The sequence below is a fragment of the Aotus nancymaae genome, unplaced genomic scaffold, assembly GCF_030222135.1.
Source record: "Aotus nancymaae isolate 86718 unplaced genomic scaffold, 86718_ANA_hifiasm-v0.15.2.pri h1tg000049l, whole genome shotgun sequence".
Lineage (NCBI taxonomy): Eukaryota > Metazoa > Chordata > Mammalia > Primates > Aotidae > Aotus > Aotus nancymaae.
In genome coordinates, this window is record NW_026988463.1 from 27,480,114 (window position 1) to 27,498,130 (window position 18,017).

At 48.7% G+C, this 18,017-nt stretch overlaps 1 protein-coding gene across 3 annotated transcripts in view; it reads left to right on the plus strand.

Moving 5' to 3' along the window:
• ITGAL (integrin subunit alpha L) overlaps nucleotides 1–18,017 on the plus strand; it is a 54,617-nt gene that overhangs the window by 18,654 nt on the left and 17,946 nt on the right. For all 3 annotated transcript variants that reach the window (XM_064362663.1, XM_064362662.1, XM_064362664.1), the window contains 10 exons: nucleotides 3,566–3,717; nucleotides 4,363–4,500; nucleotides 5,569–5,766; nucleotides 5,908–6,038; nucleotides 9,407–9,567; nucleotides 9,673–9,824; nucleotides 13,796–13,885; nucleotides 15,551–15,604; nucleotides 15,693–15,766; nucleotides 16,729–16,870. In XM_064362663.1, coding sequence (XP_064218733.1) covers nucleotides 3,566–3,717; nucleotides 4,363–4,500; nucleotides 5,569–5,766; nucleotides 5,908–6,038; nucleotides 9,407–9,567; nucleotides 9,673–9,824; nucleotides 13,796–13,885; nucleotides 15,551–15,604; nucleotides 15,693–15,766; nucleotides 16,729–16,870 — 1,292 coding nt within the window. The remainder of the gene's footprint in view (nucleotides 1–3,565; nucleotides 3,718–4,362; nucleotides 4,501–5,568; nucleotides 5,767–5,907; nucleotides 6,039–9,406; nucleotides 9,568–9,672; nucleotides 9,825–13,795; nucleotides 13,886–15,550; nucleotides 15,605–15,692; nucleotides 15,767–16,728; nucleotides 16,871–18,017) is intronic.

The following is an 18,017-nucleotide window of genomic DNA, read 5'->3' on the forward strand; positions in this document are numbered from 1 at the left end:
CAGTCACACCTATATGTTAAATCCCAGGCACATTTTAAAACAACCTGCCTTATTAGTAAGAGGACTGCCCACCCCTTTTTGAGGCTTCCTCCTCTTGAATTGTCCAAGATCACCTGAGGTCAGGAGTTCGAGACCAGCCTGGCCAACATGGTGGAACCCCATCTCTACTAAAAATACAAAAAATTAGCTAGGCGTGGTGGTGCACACCTGTAGCCCCAGCTACTTGGGAGGCTGAGGCAGGAGAATCACTTGAACCTGGGAGGCAGAAGTTACAGTGAGCCGAGATTGCACCATTGCACTTCAGCCTAGGCGACAGAGAAAGACTTTGTCCTCCACAAAAAAAAAAAAAAAATTAGCTGGGTATGGTGGTGCATGTCAGCTACTTGGGAGGCTGAGAGGGGAGGATCACTTGAGCCTGGGAGGTTAAGGCTGCAGTGAAGAAACAAAAAAAAAGAAAGAACTCTAAAGTTTCATCTCTAGCTGGGCGTGGTGGCTCACACCTGTAATCCCAGCACTTTGGGAGGTTGAGGCTGATGCATCACTTGAGGTCGAGGTCGGCAGTTCGAGACCAGCCTGGCTAACGTGGTGAAACCCCGTCTCTGCTAAAAATGCAACAAATTAGCCAGGCATGGTGACATGTGCCTGTAATTCCAGCTACTCAGGAGGCTGAGGCAGAAGAATAATTTGAACCCAGGAGGTTGCAGTGAGCTGAGATCGTGCCACTGCACTCCAGCCTGGGTGACAGAGAAAAACTCTGTCTCAAAAAAACAAAAAGTTCAATCTCTAGTTAGACACCCACCCCACTATACACACACATAAATATGTACATATGTGTGGATAGATAGACAGAATCTGAGTGTTTACTATGCTACTATCCTTCAGATCGCAGTTTAGGTATCACTAGCATAGCACTAAGCATTTTAGATCCATGTCTTATTTAACTCCCAAAACACACCCCATGAGATTGGTACTGTTCCTCTTTTTTTTCTTTTTCTCCCCCCACCGTCCCAGGCAATTATTTATAGCAGTATGAGATTTCTTCTTCTTCTTTTTTTTTTTTTTTTTTGAGATGGAGTCTTGCTCTGTCACCCAGGCTGGAGTGCAGTGATATGATCTCAGCCCACTGCAACCTTCACCTTCCAGGTTCAAGCGATTGTCCTGCCTCAGTCTCCCCAGTAGCTGGGATTACAGGTGTGTGCCACCACACCCAGCTAATTTTTGTATTTTTAGTAGAGACGGGGTTTCACCATGTTTGCCAGGCTGATCTAGAACTCCTGACATCGTGATCCACCCACCTTGGCCTCCCAAAGTGCTAGGATTACAGTTGTGAGCCACTGCACCCAGGCCCCTTTTCTTTTTCTTTAGACATGAGGTCTCTCTCTGTCACCCAGGTTGGAGTGCAGTGGCTTCATCTTGGCTCACTGCTGTCTTGATCTCCAGGCTTTCAGCAATCCTCCTGCCTCAGCCTCCCAAAGTGCTAAGGTTACAGGCGTTAACCACCATGCCCAGCCTCTTCCCTTTTTGTAGATGAGAAAAGTGACGCACAGAGGCATGAAGCAATTTACTTAAGACTACACAGCTAAGAAACAGTAGCACTAGGATTTAAACCTTGTCTCACTGAGTTCAAGGAGTTGAAGTTTTTTATTTTTATTTTTTGAGATGGAGTTTCATTCTTGTTGCCCAGGCTGGAGTGCAATGGTGTCATCTCAGCTAACCGCAACCTCCGCCTCCTGGGTTCAAGTGATTCTCCTGCCTCAGCCTCCCGAGTAGCTGGGATTACAGGCATGAGCCACTACGCCTGGCTAATTTTTTGTATTTTTAGTAGAGACTGGGTTTCTCCATGTTAGTCAGACTGGTCTTGAACTCCCGACCTCAGGTGATCCACCCACTTTGGCCTCCCAAAATGCTGGGATTACAAGGGTGAGCCACCGCACCTGGCCAGAGTTGAAGTTCTTAACCCTTGTGCTTCTGGACTCCATAAGACAATAGGGAAGGGATTCCGTCTCTTCACTCTTCCTCCCATGTGCTGTCAGGCCTTGAACAGCTGTTTTCTTCACTTGCTTTCAACAGCTCTGCATGGAGACCATCAGATGGGGTCAGTGACTCATCCCAGAGCATTCCTGCTGGGTGGCTCCTGGCTCTAGCCTAATCCTGTGTCCAATTTCCTGTTTCCTCAAACATTCTATAGAGGTTGCCCCAGTATCTGAGAGGAGAGAATCTCATTACAGGAAGTGTGAGATTAAGACAGTCTGACATGATATCTTTTTTTTTTTTTTTTTGAGACCGAGTCTCTCTGTTGCCTAGGCTTCAGTGGCACAATCTTGGCTCACTGCAACCTCCGCCTCCTGGGTTCAAGTGATTCTCTTTCCGCAGCCTCCCGTGTAGCTGGGACTACAGGCACATGCCACCGTGCCTGGCTAATTTTTTGTATTTTTAGTAGAGGTGGGGTTTTACCATATTGACCAGGCTGGTCTCGAACTCCTGACCTCAGGTGATCCACCCACCTTGGCCTCCCAAAGAGGCGTGAGCCTCCTCGTCCGGCTGACATATCTTTAAGCATGAAGTTTTCTCAAGATTCCTGCTTTATTTTATTTTGTTAGAGACAGGGTCTCATTCTGTCACCCAGGCTAGAGTGTAGTGACACCATCGTAGTTCACTGCAGCCTTGAACTCCTGGGCTCCAGCACTCAGCCTCTCTAGTACCTGGGACCACAGGTGTCTACCATCACACTTGGCTAGTTTTTGTAAGTTTTTGTAGAGACCGGGTCTCTCTATGTTGCTCAGGCTGATCTCAAACTTCTGGTCTCCAGTGATCCTTCCGCCTCAGCTTCCCATAGTGCTAGGATTACAGGCATGAGCCACTGCGCCTGGCCCAGACATGCTTTTTTTTTTTTTTTAATATCCATGCCACCTTTTCCTTCTGACTAACATACCCTATTTTATTTTATTATTTAAGAAAAAAGAGGTTAGGCACAGTGGCTCATGCCTGTAATCCCAGCACTTTGGGAGGCTGAGGTGGGTGGATCATCTGAGGTCAGGAGTTCAAGACCAGCCTGGCCAACATGAAGAAACTGTTTCTACTAAAAATACAAAAAAAATTACCTGGGCATTGTGGCTGGGTGCCTGTAATCCCAGCTACTTGGGAGGCTGAGACAGAAGAATTGCTTGAACCTAGGAGGCGAAGGTTGCAGTGAGCTGAGATCACCCCATTTCACTCCAGCCTGGGCAAAAGAGAGAGACTCTGTCTCTAAAAAAGAAAAAAGGAGTGTTCTTTACTAATCCTCAGGTAAACTAGGCTCAGAAGAGGCTCCACGCTCCACCTATGGTGATGGCTGCTTTTCCCTGGGTGTGCATGTCACCCACAGTTGGAGAATCCCCAAGATGGTAGGATTTGTTCTGCTGGGAGCACATGGCTGCTTTTCTCAGGAGAAGATCTTCAGCTGTCTCGATGCATCTCTGCCACTAACCCAATTCCCCGGGGCTCCTGCCGGTCTCCTGCTGGGTGTTGCCTTCTTCTTCCAGCATCCTCTGTGTTCCGAACCCCACGCCCCGCACCCTCTCCTCAGGGTACACCATGACCTGGCTGCCCTCCCGGGAAAAGACTTGGCTGCTGGCCTCGGGAGCCCCTCGATACCAGCATGTGGGCCGAGTGCTGCTGTTCCAAGAGCCAGAGGGCAGAGGACGCTGGAGCCAGGTCCAGGCAATCAATGGGACCCAGGTGAGCACAGCCTGAGGGCATCTGCAGACCAGGGGCTGGGGGGACACACATCACACTCTCTGCTGTCCTTTGAACACTCATCCACTTACCGTGTGGCAGGCCCTGTGCTAAACACGATCATATTTGTCCCTCATAACACAGAGGTAAGCCCTGTCTCTTCCCTCTCTAGTTTAAGAAACTGAGGCCGGGCGTGGTGGCTCATGCCTGTAATCCCAGTACTTTGGGAGGCTGAGGTGGGTGGATCACGAGGTCAAGAGATCTAGACCATCCTGGCCAACATGGTGAAACCCCATCTCTACTAAAAATACAAAAATTAGCTGGGCATGGTGGCACGCGCCTGTAGTCCCAGGTACTTGGGAGGCGGAGGCAGGAAAATTGCTTGAACCCAGTAAGCAGAGGTTGCAGTGAGCCAAGATGGCGCCACTGCACTCTAGCCTGGTGACAGAATGAGGCTCTGTCTCAAAAAAAAAAAAAAAATGAAACTCAAAGAGCCCAACTTGTCTTAATACACATAGACTAGGGGTGGATCCATGATTGGAACCTGCGTTTGAGGGAGTGGCATAAGATGAGCTCGGTACAGGTGTCTCCCTGCCAGCCCCTGCTGTTCCCACAGGCGCGTCCCCAGACACCTGCCTCTCTCCACAGATTGGCTCTTATTTCGGTGGGGAGCTGTGCAGCGTGGATATGGACCAAGATGGGGAGACGGAGCTGCTGCTGATTGGCGCCCCGCTGTTCTATGGGGAGCAGAAAGGAGGCCGGGTGTTTATCTACCAGAGAAGACAGGTGGGGCCAGGATCTGGAGCTGAGCGGTAGGAGGGGAAGGCTTTCCCTGTCTGGTCATGTGGTGATTAAACTTTTAGAACAACAGACAAGCAAGAGTGAATCCTCACTGGTGAAATACTGTGTGCAGGGTCCAGTGCCAAACTTTTTTTGTTGAGATGGAGTCTCACTCTTGTCGCCCAGGCTAGAGTGCAGTGGTGCGATCTTAGCCCACTGCAACCTTCACTTCCTGGGCTCAAGTGATTCTCCTGCCTCAGCCTCCCGAGTAACTGGGATTACAGACACCCACCACCACGCCCAGCTTATTTTTGTATTTTTAGTAGAGATGGGATTTTGCCATGTTGGCCAGGCTGGTCTTGAACTCCTGACCTCACGTGGTCCACCCACCTCAGCCTCCCAAAGTGCTGGGATTACAGGCGTGAGCCACTGCGCCTGGCAGGCAGCGCCAAACTTTTTATAGATCACGACCTCACTTTCCTCATGACCACCTGCTGAGATCCCACAAGCTTTATTTTATATATAGGAATTCCTGGGGTGCAGTGGCTCACGCCTGTAATCCCAGAACTTTGAGAGCCTGAGGCAGAACAATTCCTTGAAGCCAGGAGTTCAAGACTAGCCTGGGCAACATGACAAGTCCCTGTTTCTACAAAAATAAATAAATTACAGTTAAAAAGTTAATCAGGTGTGATGGTACTTGCCTGTAGTCCCAGCTACTTGGGAGGCTGAGGTGGGAGAATCACTTGAGCCCAGGAGTTTGAGGCTGTAGTGAGCTGTGATCATCCCACTGCACTCCAGCCTCTGCGACAGAGCAAGACTCTGTCTCAAAAAAAATTATCAAAAAAATATATATACTTAAATGGAAACCCCAAGGCTCCGTAAGGGGATATCTGAAGCCACAAGGTCACACAGACAGTAAGAGGTCGGGCTGGTGCTTGAACCGCAGTTATCTGACAGCCCCGTTCGAATTCTGTGAGGGGCCCCGTCTTGTATTTCTTTAGCGTTCTTCACTCAGTTGTTCTGTGACAGCTTGCTGAGTAACTTGGGTGTGTCCTGTCTCTTGCTACTTCCTAGTCGGGGTTTGAAGAGGTCTCAGAGCTGCAGGGGAACCCCGGCTACCCGCTCGGGCGGTTTGGAGAAGCCATCACCGCCCTGACAGACATCAATGGCGATGGACTGGTAGATGTGGCTGTGGGGGCCCCTCTGGAGGAGGAGGGGGCTGTGTACATCTTCAATGGAAGGCATGGGGGGCTGAGCCCCCAACCAAGTCAGGTGAGGTACACTGCCTGCCAATCACACTCCAGTCTTGGGTGCCCGAAGGCCCCAAGCCCAAACCCCACTCCCCAGCCCAGCCCTTCTCTCCTTCCAACCTGCCTCTTTTCAGCTTAGCGGCAATTTCTCTCTTGCTCTCAGCGGATAGAAGGGACCCAGGTGCTCTCAGGAATTCGGTGGTTTGGACGCTCTATCCATGGGGTGAAGGACCTTGAAGGGGACGGCTTGGCAGACGTGGCCGTGGGGGCTGAGGGCCAGATGATCGTGCTGAGGTGAGACGGGGCTCCCGGGTCCCACCTGATGACCCCAGCTGTTATCCTTTGTTTTGTTTATATTTTATTTATTTATTTATTTTGGGTTTTTTTTAGAGACAAGTTCTTTCTCTGTCACTCAGGCTGGAGTGCAGTGACATGATCATAACTCACTGCAGCCTCGAACTGCTGGGCTTAAGCGATCCTCCCACCTCAGCCTCCCAGGTAGCTGGGACTACAGGTGCTTGCCACCACACCTGGCTAATTTTTTTTTTTTTTTTTTTTTTGATAGAAATGAGGACCTGCTATGTTGCCCCAGGTGGTCTCAAACTATCCTTTCTTCTCAGCCTCCCAAAGTGCTGGGATTACAGGCAGGAGACACTATGTATGGTCTATTTATTTTTTTAATATATGGTCTTCCAGGCCGGACATGGTGGCTTACACCTGTAATCCCAGCACTTTGGGAAGCCAGGGCAGGTGGATTACTTGAGGTCAGGAGTTTGAGACCAGCCTGACCAACATGTTGAAACCCCGTCTCTACTAAAATTATAAAATTAGATGGGTGTGATGGTGAGTACCTGTAATCTCAGCTACTCAGGAGGCTGAGGCAGGAGAATGGCTTGAACCCAGGAGGTAGAGGTTGCAGTGAACCAAGGTTGCACCTTTGTACTCCAGCCTGGACAACAAGAGAGAAACTCTGAATCCCACACCCCCACCAAAAAAAAAGATATGGTCTTCTGAGGTAGGCAGATCACTTGAGGTCAGGAGTTTGAGACCAGCCTGGCCATCAAGGTGAAACCTTGTGCCTACTAAAAATGCAAAAAAATATAGCCAGGCATGGCAGGCACCTGTAATCCCAGCTACTCGGGAGGTTGAGGCAGGAGAATTGCTTGAACACAGGAGGCGGAGGTTGCAGTGAGCCAAGGTCGTGCCACTGCACTCAAGTCTGGGCAACAGAGTGAGATTGCATCTCAAAAAGAAAAAAGAAAAGAAGATACAGTCTTGCTACTTTGCCCAGGCTGGTCTCAAACTCCTGGGCTCACGGGATTCTTTTGCCTCAACTTCCCAAGTAGCTGGGATTACAGACATGGGCACCACACCTGGCCACATCTTCTGCGCAGTCACTGTCTGCCAGGCGCCGTGCAGATGTTTTGTAGGCATGAGCTCATTGGGTCTTCATGCAGCCCTGTTAGGTAGGTTTACTTTTTATAGAGCCTTCATGTCTTACTCCAGGTTGAACAGCGGCCATCAGTGATGGAACTGGGATGTGCACCTGAAACTGGGGCTATCTGACACTGAAACCTCATAGAGAAGGAATATCATGGGATCAGGAAAACCATAGTTTTAGAACATGGTGATCTGGAATCAAGTTAAGGCTCTGCCATTTACTTCTGGGATGCTGTTACTCCAGTCACTTAGCTGCCTTTTTTATTTTTTTTTATTTTTTTTTATTTTGCAAACTCCACCTCCTGGGTTCAAGTGATTCTCCTGCCTCAGCCTCCCGAGTAGCTGGGATTACAGGCGACTGCCACCACACCCAGCTAATTTTTGTATTTTTAGTAGAGATGGGATTTCACCATGTTGGCCAGGCTGCTCTTGAACTCCTGACCTCAGGTGGTCCACCTCCCTTGGCCTCTCAAAGTGCTGGGATTACAGGCGTGAGCCACTGCACCCTGCCCACTTAGCTTCTTGGGACCCATGTTTCCTCATCTTTGAAATGGTAGTGACATTTCCTGCCTTACCCGTGTCTTAGAATTGCTGGAAGAATCATGTAATATCTGCTGGTGAATAGTTTTTTATTGATCACCTGCTACATCTTAAACACTAAATCAGGCACTGGGGAGAGAGCTTACATGTTGGAAAACGTATAATTAAAAATTAGCAGGGTGTGGTGGCTCACGTGGGTAATCCCAGCACTTGGAGATGACATGTGGCAGGACAATCACTTGAGCTCAAGAGTTTGAGACCAGCCTGAGCAACATAGTGGGACACGATCTGTACATTTTTTTTTTTTAACATTGTCTTGCTTTGTCGCCCAGGCCAGAGTGCAGTAGTATGATCTCGGCTCACTGCAACCTCCACCTCCTGGGTTCAAGTGATTCTTCTGCCTCGGCCTCCCAAGTAGCTGGGATTACAGGTGTGAACCACCACACCCCACTAATTGTTTGTATTTTTAGTAGAGACGGGCCATGGCTGGTTTTGAACTCCTGACCTCAAGTGATCTGCCCGCCTCAGCCTCCTAAAGTGGTAGGATTACAGACGTGAGCCACTACGCCTAGCACTTTTTTTTTTTAATTCGCCAGGTATGGTGGTGCGTGACTGTAGACCCAGCTACTTGGGACACTGAGGCAGGAGCATGACTTGAGCCTGGGAAATCGAGGTTGCAGTGAGCTGTGATCATGCCACTGCGCTGCAGCCTGAGTGACAGAGTGAGATCCCGTCACAAAAAAACAATACATAGGGCGAGCACAGTGGCTCACGCCTATAATCCCAGCACTTTGGGAGGCCAAGGTGGGCAGATCACGAGATCAGGAGTTTGAGACAAGCCTGGCCAATATGGTGAAACTCCATCTCTACTAAAAAAAAAAAAAAAAAAAATAGCCAGGTATGGTGGCACATGCCTGTAGTCCTAGCTACTTGGGAGGCTGAGGCAGGAGAATCGCTTGAACCCAGGATGTGAAGGTTGCAGTGAGACGAGATCGTGCCACTGCACTCCAGCCTGAGTGACAGAGTGAGGCTGTCTCTAACAATAACAACAAAAAGCTGGAATTTTTTATTATAAAGCATCATAAAATTCATGCAAGCATCAACGAAGGCTAAAATGTAAACATGAAAGTAACTCAGTATGATTTCCCCTCCTAAGAGCTTACTCTTCATGGAAAATGGGTCAGAAGCTGTGAGAATGAACTGGGAGCCCTAATTATCATCATTACTGGCCAGGTGTGGTGGCTCACACCTATAATCCCAGCACTTTGGGAGTCCAAGGTGGGAGGATTGCTTGAGCTCAGGAGTTCAAGACCAGCCTGGACCACATAGGAAGATCCCTTCTCTACAAAAAAATTTTTTAATTAGCCATGTGTGGTGGCACATGCCTGTGGTCCCAGCTCCTTGGGAGGCTGAGGTGGAAGGATCACTAGAGCCTGGGAGGCTGAGGCTGCAGTGAGCTGTGATCTTGTCATTGCACTCCAGCGTGGGCAAAAGAGTGAGACCCTATCTCAAAATAAATAAATAAAAAGTAACATTATTATTTTTCTTAAGAGGAGACAGTGACAGGCTGAGGTCTGCTTTAGGGAAGGAGAGTTCCCTGGGCTCTGCTGGCAGAAGCCCACGTCTGATGGGGGTGTCCAGTTGGGATGGAGGGAGAGACTTGGTCGCTTTCTGCCCTGCAGCTCCCGGCCCGTGGTGGATGTGGTCACCCGGATGTCCTCCTCTCCAGCCGAGATCCCAGTGCATGAAGTGGAGTGCTTCTATTCAGCCAGTAACAAGATGAAGGAAGGCATTAATATCACAGTCTGTTTCCAGATCAAGTCTCTCATCCCCCAGTTCCAAGGTCAGAGCTCTCCTTCTGCTCCCCAGGGCAGCTGCCACCCCAAATCCATGCTTACGGCCCCGGGATCCCCCACCATTCAACTCCTGCCTTTTCCGCCCTGCCCAGGCCGCCTGGTTGCCAATCTCACTTACACCCTGCAGCTGGACAGCCACCGAACCAGAAGCCGGGGGTTGTTCCCAGGAGGGAGACAAGAACTCAGCAGGAACATAGCTGTCACCACCAGCATGTCCTGCAACGACTTCTCATTCCATTTCCCGGTAAGGGAGCCAGTCCCAATGCTCTGAGATGAGCTGCCTGCAGGGGCAGGCTCAACTCTGTCACTATCCACTGGGAGACACATTACTTGATCCCTCTGTGCTGACACTTCTTCTTCTGTAAAATGGTAGTAATAACGCCTTTAGCATATTTTGTTCTAGTGGGGTTTTTTTAATGTTTTATGTTATTTATTTGAGATAAAGTCTTCCTCTGTCACCCAGGCTGGAGTGCAGTGGCTTGATCTTGGCTCACTACAGCCTCCACCTCTCGGGTTCAAGCAATTCTCCTGTCTCAGCCTCCCGAGTAGCTGGGATTACAGGCACCTGCTACCACACTGGCTAATTTTTTTTAATCTTTTTTTTTTTTTTTTTTCCGAGACGGAGTTTCACTCTTGTTACCCAGGCTGGAGTGCAATGGAGCGATCTCGGCTCACCGCAACCTCCACCTCCTGGGTTCAGGCAATTCTCCTGCCTCAGCCTCCTGAGTAGCTGGGATTACAGGCACGTGCCACCATGCCCAGCTAATTTTTTTTGTATTTTTTTTTTTTAGTAGAGACGGGGTTTCACCATGTTGACCAGGATGGTCTCGATCTCTTGACCTCTCCACCCGCCTTGGCCTCCCAAAGTGCTGGGATTACAGGCGTGAGCCACTGCACCTGGCTTTTTTTTTTTTGTATCGTTAGTAGAGACAGAGTTTCACCATGTTGACCATTTTTACAGAATATTCAGTCATCGTAGCATTTCATTATTTGCCAGGTACATATCATGCATCCCAGAAAAAGTTGTGTTTTTTTTGTTTTGTTTTGTTTTCTCAAGACAGAGTTTCACTCTTGTTGCCCAGGCTGGAGTACAATGGCGCAGTCTCCGCTCACCACAACCTCCACCACAGCTGAGTAGCAGCCTCCTGAGTAGCTGGGATTACAGGCATGCACCACCATGCCTGGCTAATTTTGTATTTTTACAAAATTACAAAATTTCAGGCTGGTCTTGAACTCCCAACCTCAGGTGATCCACCTGCCTCAGCCTCCCAAAGTGCTAGGATTACAGACATGAGCCACTGTGCCCAGCCAAGTATTTTAAGTTTTTAACTTAAGTCTCATATATGGTACATGGAAAAAAAAGTTTTTAAAAGGGTTTAAACAGGCCAGTCACAGTGGCTCATGTCAGCACTTTGAGAGGCTGAAGTAGGTGGATCGCTTGAGCTTAGGAGTTCAACACCAACCTAGGCAACATAGCGAGACCCCTTCTCTACAAAAAAAAAAAAACAACAAAAAAATCAGCCAGGCTTGGTGAAATACACCTGTATTCTCAGCTACCTGGGAGGCTGAAGCAGGAGGATTGCTTGAACCCAGGAGGTGCAGGTTGCAGTGAACTGTGATTGTGCCACTGCACTCTAGCTTGGGCAACAGAGTGAGACTCTGTCTCAAAAATAAATAAAGTTTAAACAACTTCTGAAATACCCAGATTCAGTTGCTTATAAGCAATCCTGTGTAAAATGGAATTGATATCAAATTATTATGTTCTCTTAAATATTTCATAAAAGGCAGGGCAGAGTGGCTCATGCCTGTAATCCCAGTACTTTGGGAGGCTGAGGCAGGTGGATCATTTGAGGTCAGGAGTTCAAGACCACCCTGGCCAACATGGTGAAACCCCATCTCTGCTAAAAATACAAAAAGTTAGCCAGGTGTGGTGGCAGGCACCTGTAATCCTAGCTACTTGGGAGGCTGAGGCAGGAGAATCACTTGAACCCGGAGGCAGAGGTTGCAGTGAGCTGAGATCGCCTCATTGCACTCCAACCTGGGCAACAATAGCAAAACTCCATCTCAAAAAAAATTTATAAAAGACAGTATAGGATTGGGGTATAAGAATTTCAAGTTTGTTTTAAACTTTTTGTTTTTGAGATGGAGTCTCACTCTGTTCCCCAGGCTGGAGTACATTGGTATGATCTGGGCTCACTTCAGCCTCTGTCTCCTGGGTTCAAGTGATTCTCTCAACTCATCTTCCCAAGTTGCTGGGATTACAGGTGTGTACCACCATGCCCAGATAAGTTTTGTATTTTTAGTAGAGACGGGGTTTCACCATGTTGGCCAGGCTGGTCTCAAACTCCTGACCTCAAGGGATCCACCTGCCTCAGCCTCCCAAAGTGCTGGCATTATAGGCATGAGCTACCACACTTAGCCCATTTTAAACTTTTTTTTTTTTTTTGAGACAGAGTCTTGTTCTGTCACCAGACGCCAGGCTGGAGTGCAATGGCGCGATCTCGGCTCACTGCAACTTCTGCCTCCCGAGTTCAAGCAATTCTCCTGCCTCAGCCTCCCACTTAGCTGGGACTACAGGCATGCGCCACCATGCCCAGCTAATTTTTGTATTTTTAGTAGAGACAGGGTTTCACCATGTTGGACAGGATGGTCTCAATCTCTTGACCTCGTGATCCGCCTGCCTAAGCCTCCCAAAGTGCTGGAATTATAGGCATGAGCCACCGCGCCTGGCCCATTTTAAACTTTTTATTATGGGGAATGTGAATCATACAAAACTAGAAAAAAATAGTTTAATGAATCCCCAGGTCCTCATCACCCAGTTTCAATTATCAAATCACCTTCGATTTCATTCAAACCTCCACTAAGTGCCTCTCTGACCCCTCAAATTCCACCTCTTACAAGATTTAGACATTTTAAACATCAATTTGCCAGAAAAGAAAGCAGTGTGACGTGGTGGAAAGACCCTGGACTTTGGATTTGGACAGATTTGGGTTCAAATCTTGACTCTGTCACTTCTAGTTCATAGGACGATTGTGCCATCTTTTTAGTTTTCATTTTCTTTTTCTTTTTTCTTTTCTAGAGGTAGGGGAGGGAGCGAGGAAGGATGAAAGAGAAAGAGAAAGGAAGGAGGGAACGAAGAAGAAGGAAAGGAAAGAAAGAAGGAGATAGAGAGAAGAGAGAGACGAAGGAAGGGAGAGGGAGGGAGGGTAGAAAGGAAGGAAAAGAAGAAAAAAGAAGAGAGAAGGAAGGAAGGGAAAGAAAAAAGGAAAGGAAGGAAGGGAGAGCTCATTTTCCTTATTATAAATGTTGGGGTAATTGTAAGGGTCCTTGGGTTCTTGCCGAGTTTAAAGTGAAGAAGCTGAGGCCAGCACAAGAAGATCCAATGCGAATTTATTCAGCTCCTGGGCGAGGTTCTGTGGTCTGACAGGAGGGGCCAGAGAAGTCACAGGGACTCCTCTCAGATGTGGGGTTTTATAAGGAGTGGTGGCATTCGATTGGTTGTGGGAGAGCAGGGTGTGGGCAAGGCAAGCTTGCTATTGGCAGGTAGGCAGGGTTCGAATGCTATTGGGTAGTTTTACAAGACTCGACTGCTATTGGGTAGATTTACAAGACTTTGTTTGCATTTTGGCAGGGTTCTTTAAGGGAGGGCTAGGCTGTGTGAGGGGGGTGGGCATGTCCGAGCTCCTGGAGAGGGAGTGGGGGTGTCCGAGCTCCCGGCGAGGCAACCGGCCTTACAGTAATAATACCTACCTCTTTGGATTAGTAGAAACTTTAGGTGAAAAACAATTTGAGTACCTACAGAATGCCAGTGTCAGGCATAGGTAATAACAAGTGACTAAGACCCAGCCCTGTTCTCAAGGAACAAAATTCTACAACTAGGATATTCTAGTTATTCTGGAATTTTCTTCTGTAAGCTTTGATAATGACTGCCTATGTCAAAGATTCAGGGGCTTCCGTTAGGACACAGTGGGAAAAAGTGCTGGGATTGATTAGTGATGTCTGCTGGGGAACTGGGGCTGAGGGATGATACCTGTGTTGAGAAGCCCCCTGGGCAAACACCTGCTATGTAGTCAATGGATTTTCACTACTGGTAGGGTCTTACACAAATAGCTACCAGAATTTCATCATTTGTAAAATGCTGACAAGGTATACATCTAATTGGAAGTGTGGTAAAGGTTAGATTCATGACACAGGCTGTATTCTTATCACCCTCAGGTATGTGTTCAAGACCTCATCTCCCCCGTCAATGTCTCCCTGAATTTCTCGCTTTGGGAGGAGGAAGGGGCACCGAGGGACCAAAGGGCGGTAAGAAGAGATGGCTAAGGATGGTGCAGAGTTTCTCAGAGAAATCTATTTGACAAGAAGTGACTATCAAATGGCCAGGCAGCTCACTCCTTTAATCCCAGCACTTTGGGTGGCTAAAGTGGGTGGATTACTTGAGGTCAGGAGTTCGAGTGACCTCAAGTCGAACAGTTGGCCAGCCTAGCCAACTGTTCGATGGTGAAACCCCATCTCTACTAAAAATACAAAAATCAGCTGGATGTGATGGTGCACTTGAGGCCAGGAGTTTGAGACCAGTCAGGCATAGTCAGACTCCCTTTCTAGAAAACATAAGAAATTAGCCGGGTGTGATGGTGTACCCCTGTAGTCTCAGCTACCCAGGAGGCAGAGCCGGGAGGATCACTTGTGCCCAGAGAGTTGAGGCTGCAGTGAGCTATTGAGCTATGATTGCACCACTGCACTCCAGCCTGGGCAACAACAAGTGAGACCCTGTCTCTAAACAAAAGAAAAAAAAAAGAGCCAACCCAGTGTGGTGGCTCATGCCTGCAATCCCAGCAATTTGGAAAGGCTGAGGTGGGTGGATTTCTTGAGGCCAGGAGTTCAAGAGCAGCATGGCCAACATGGCAAAAACCTGTCTCTATTAAAAAAAAATTATATATATATACACATACACACACACACACAAACACACACACACACACATATATTTTTGAGACTAAGTTTTGCTCTCATTGCCCAGGCTGGAGTGCAATGGCACGATCTTGGCAACCTCCACCTCCTGAGTTCAAGCCATTCTCCTGCCTCAGTCTCCCACGTAGCTGGGATTACAGGCATGCACCAGCATGCCCAGCTAATTCTGTATTTTTAGTAGAGATGGGGTTTCTCCATGTTGATCAGGCTGGTCTCAAACTCCCAACCTCAAGTGATCCACCTGACTCAGCCTCCCAAAGTTCTGGGATTACAGGCATGAGCCATTGCACCGGCTTACTAAAAACTTTTTTAAAAATTAGTGGGGCGTGGTGGTGCATACCTGTAATCACAGATACTCAGGAGGCTGAGGCAGGAGAATCGCTTGAACCTGGGAGGCAGAGGTTGCAGTGAGCAGAGATTGCGCTACTGCACTCCAGCCTGGGCAACAGAGTGAGACTTGTTTAAAAAAAAAAAAAAAGCTGGCGCGGTGGCTCACGCCTGTAATCCCAGCACTTTGGGAGGCCGAGGCGGTGGATCACAAGGTCAGGAGATCAAGACCATCCTGGCCAACGCTGTGAAATCCCATCTCTACTAAAAAAAAAATACAAAAAAATTAGCCGGGCATAGTGGTGCACACCTGTAGTCCCAGCTACTTGGGAGGCTGAGGCAGGAGAATCCCTTGAACCCAAGAGGCAGAGGTTGCAGTGAGCCGAGATCACGCCACTGCACTCCAGCCTGGGCAACAAAGCGAAACTCTGTCTCTTTTAATTTAAAAATTAAAAAACAATAAAGAGCTGCCACCAGAGTACAGCTGCATAAGTGCTGTGGGAAGAGGCGGGAGAATGAGACAACCCTGGGAAGGGAGCTGTCTCCTGGGCAGGGCCAACCACAGCCAGTCCAGTTGAGCTAAGCTCCTGCCCCTCCATTCCTCCTTCATGAGGTCTGTTGCCTCAGCTAATCTCTCCTCTCTCCATCCTGCCCACTCCCCTCGCTCGACAGGGCAAGGACAGACCACCCATCCTGAGACCCTCCGTGCACTTGGAGACCTGGGAGGTAAGAGGGGAGGAGGGGCAGGCAGAGAGGCCTGGGGCCCTGTCCCTCCTGGTCTGAGCCTCTTACTCCTTTCTTCTTGACCTTTCAGATCCCTTTTGAGAAGAACTGCGGGGAGGACAATAAGTGTGAGGCAAACATGAGAGTGTCCTTCTCACCTGCAAGGTCAGTAAGGCTGCCCCACCTCCAGCCTCCCATCCACTCTGTTTTAAGACCCCCGGCTCCACTCACCAGATACGTCATTTGGAGACACCACTTCCCTCTCTTGGGCCTTAGTTTCCTTTCCTGAGAAATTCAAGGCTGAACTCAGTGGCTCATGCCTGTAATCCCAGCACTTCAGAAAGTCAACCAAGGTGGGAAGACTGCTTGAAGCCAAGAGTTCAAGACCAGCCTGGGCAGCATAGCAAGACCCTGTCACTACAAAAAATTTAAAAATTAGCTGGGCACGGTGGCTCATGCGTGTATTCCCAGCTACTCAGGAGGGTGAGGCAAGAGGATCACTTGAGCCCAGGAGTTTGAGGCTGCAGTGAGCTATGATCATGCCACTGCACTCCAGCCTGGGCAACAGAGCAAGACCCTGTCTCTAAAAAATAAAAAATAAATAAAATAAAAAGCAAGTCCTTCATGGAACTCCCATCAGTCAGCAGTAAATGAGATTGCATGAATTGCAAAACTGAAAGGCTGGGCATGGCCAGGTGCGGTGGTTCACGCCTGTAATCCCAGCGCTTTGGGAGGCTGAGGTGGGCGGATCACCTGAGGTCGGGAGTTTGAGACCAACCTGGCCAACATGGAGAATCCTTGTTTCTACTAAAAATACAAAAATTAGCCAGACGTGGTGGCGCCTGCCTGTAATCCCAGCTCTTCGGGAGGCTGAGGCAGGAGAACCGCTTGAACCCAGGAAGCGGAGGTTGCAATAAGCTAAGACTGCATCATTGCACTCCAGCCTGGGCAACAGAGCAAGACTCTATCGGAAAAAAAAAAAAAAAAAAAAAAAGACTGAGCATAAAAGATGATTGGTTTTGATTTACTTCTTTCTGGCCCACCAGATCCCTCAGTTCTGATATTCCCTACCCTGATCCTGCCTCCTCCATCTTGGACCCTAACTTTTCCCTGATCATCTCCCACAGATCCAGAGCCCTGCGTCTGACCGCTTTTGCCAGCCTCTCTGTGGAGCTGAGCCTGAGTAACTTGGGAGAAGATGCTTACTGGGTCCAGCTGGACCTGTACTTCCCCCAGGGACTCTCCTTCCGCAAGGTGGAGATGCTGAAGGTGGGTGAGAGGACAGCACCAGGCCTCCGTTCCACAGTCGCTGCTCCCTTCTTTGAACCCCAGGTGGCCAGGACAGCCTGAACACATAGACAGCTGTGGGTGGACAGGGGTCTCAGGGTCACATCTGGGTTCCCAGCCTAGAGCTGTATGATCTGATGATGTACAAGGTTTTACCCTCAGGCTGGGCATGGTGGCTCATGCTTGTAATCCCAACCCTTTGGGAAGCCAAGGCAGGAGGAGCACCCAAGATCGGGAGTTCAAGACCAGGCTGACTAACATGGTGAAACCCTGCCTCTACTAAAAAAATACAAAAATTAGTCAGGTGTGGTGGTGTGTGCCTGTAGTCCCAGCTACTAGGGAGGCTAAGGCAGGAGAATCATTTGAACCTGGGAGGCAGAGGCTACTGTGAGCCGAGATAGCACCACTGCACTCACTCCAGCCTGGTTACAGAGCAAGACTCCATCTCAAAAAAATAAATAAATAAATACATAGATAGAGACAGAGTCTCACTATGTTCCCCAGGCAGGTCTCAAACTCCCGAGTTCAGGCAACCTGCCCACCTCAGCCCCCCAAAGTGCTAGGATTGCAGGTGTGAACCAGTGCGCCTGACCAAATTTCCTTCCTTTTTAAGGTTGAATAATATTCCATTTTATGTATAGACCATATTTTGTTTCTTTATCTGTTGATGAACACTTGAATCATTCTTATACAGCAACATCGAATGCTTCCTTGCTGGATGTGGTGGTGTGTACCTCCAATTCCAGCTACCTGGGGGGCTGAGGGGGAGGAGTGCTTGAGCCCAGGAGTTCGAGGCTGCAGTGAGCTATGATCACACCAGTGCACTCTAGCCTGGGCAACAGAGCACGACTCTGTCTCTACAAAAAATTAAATAATTAGCCAGGTGTGAAGGGTGTGCCTGTAGTCCTGCTACTCAGGAGGCTGAGATGAGTGGATCACTGGTGTCCAGGACTTTGAGGCTGCAGTGAGCTATGATTACACCATTGCCCTCCAGCTTGGGTGACAAAGTGAGACTGTCTCAGAAAAAACAAAACAAAACAAAAAACTGGGCTGGGTGTGGTGGCTCATGCCTATAATCCCAATACTTTGTAAGGCTGAGGTAGGCAGATCACCTGAGGTCAGGAGTTCA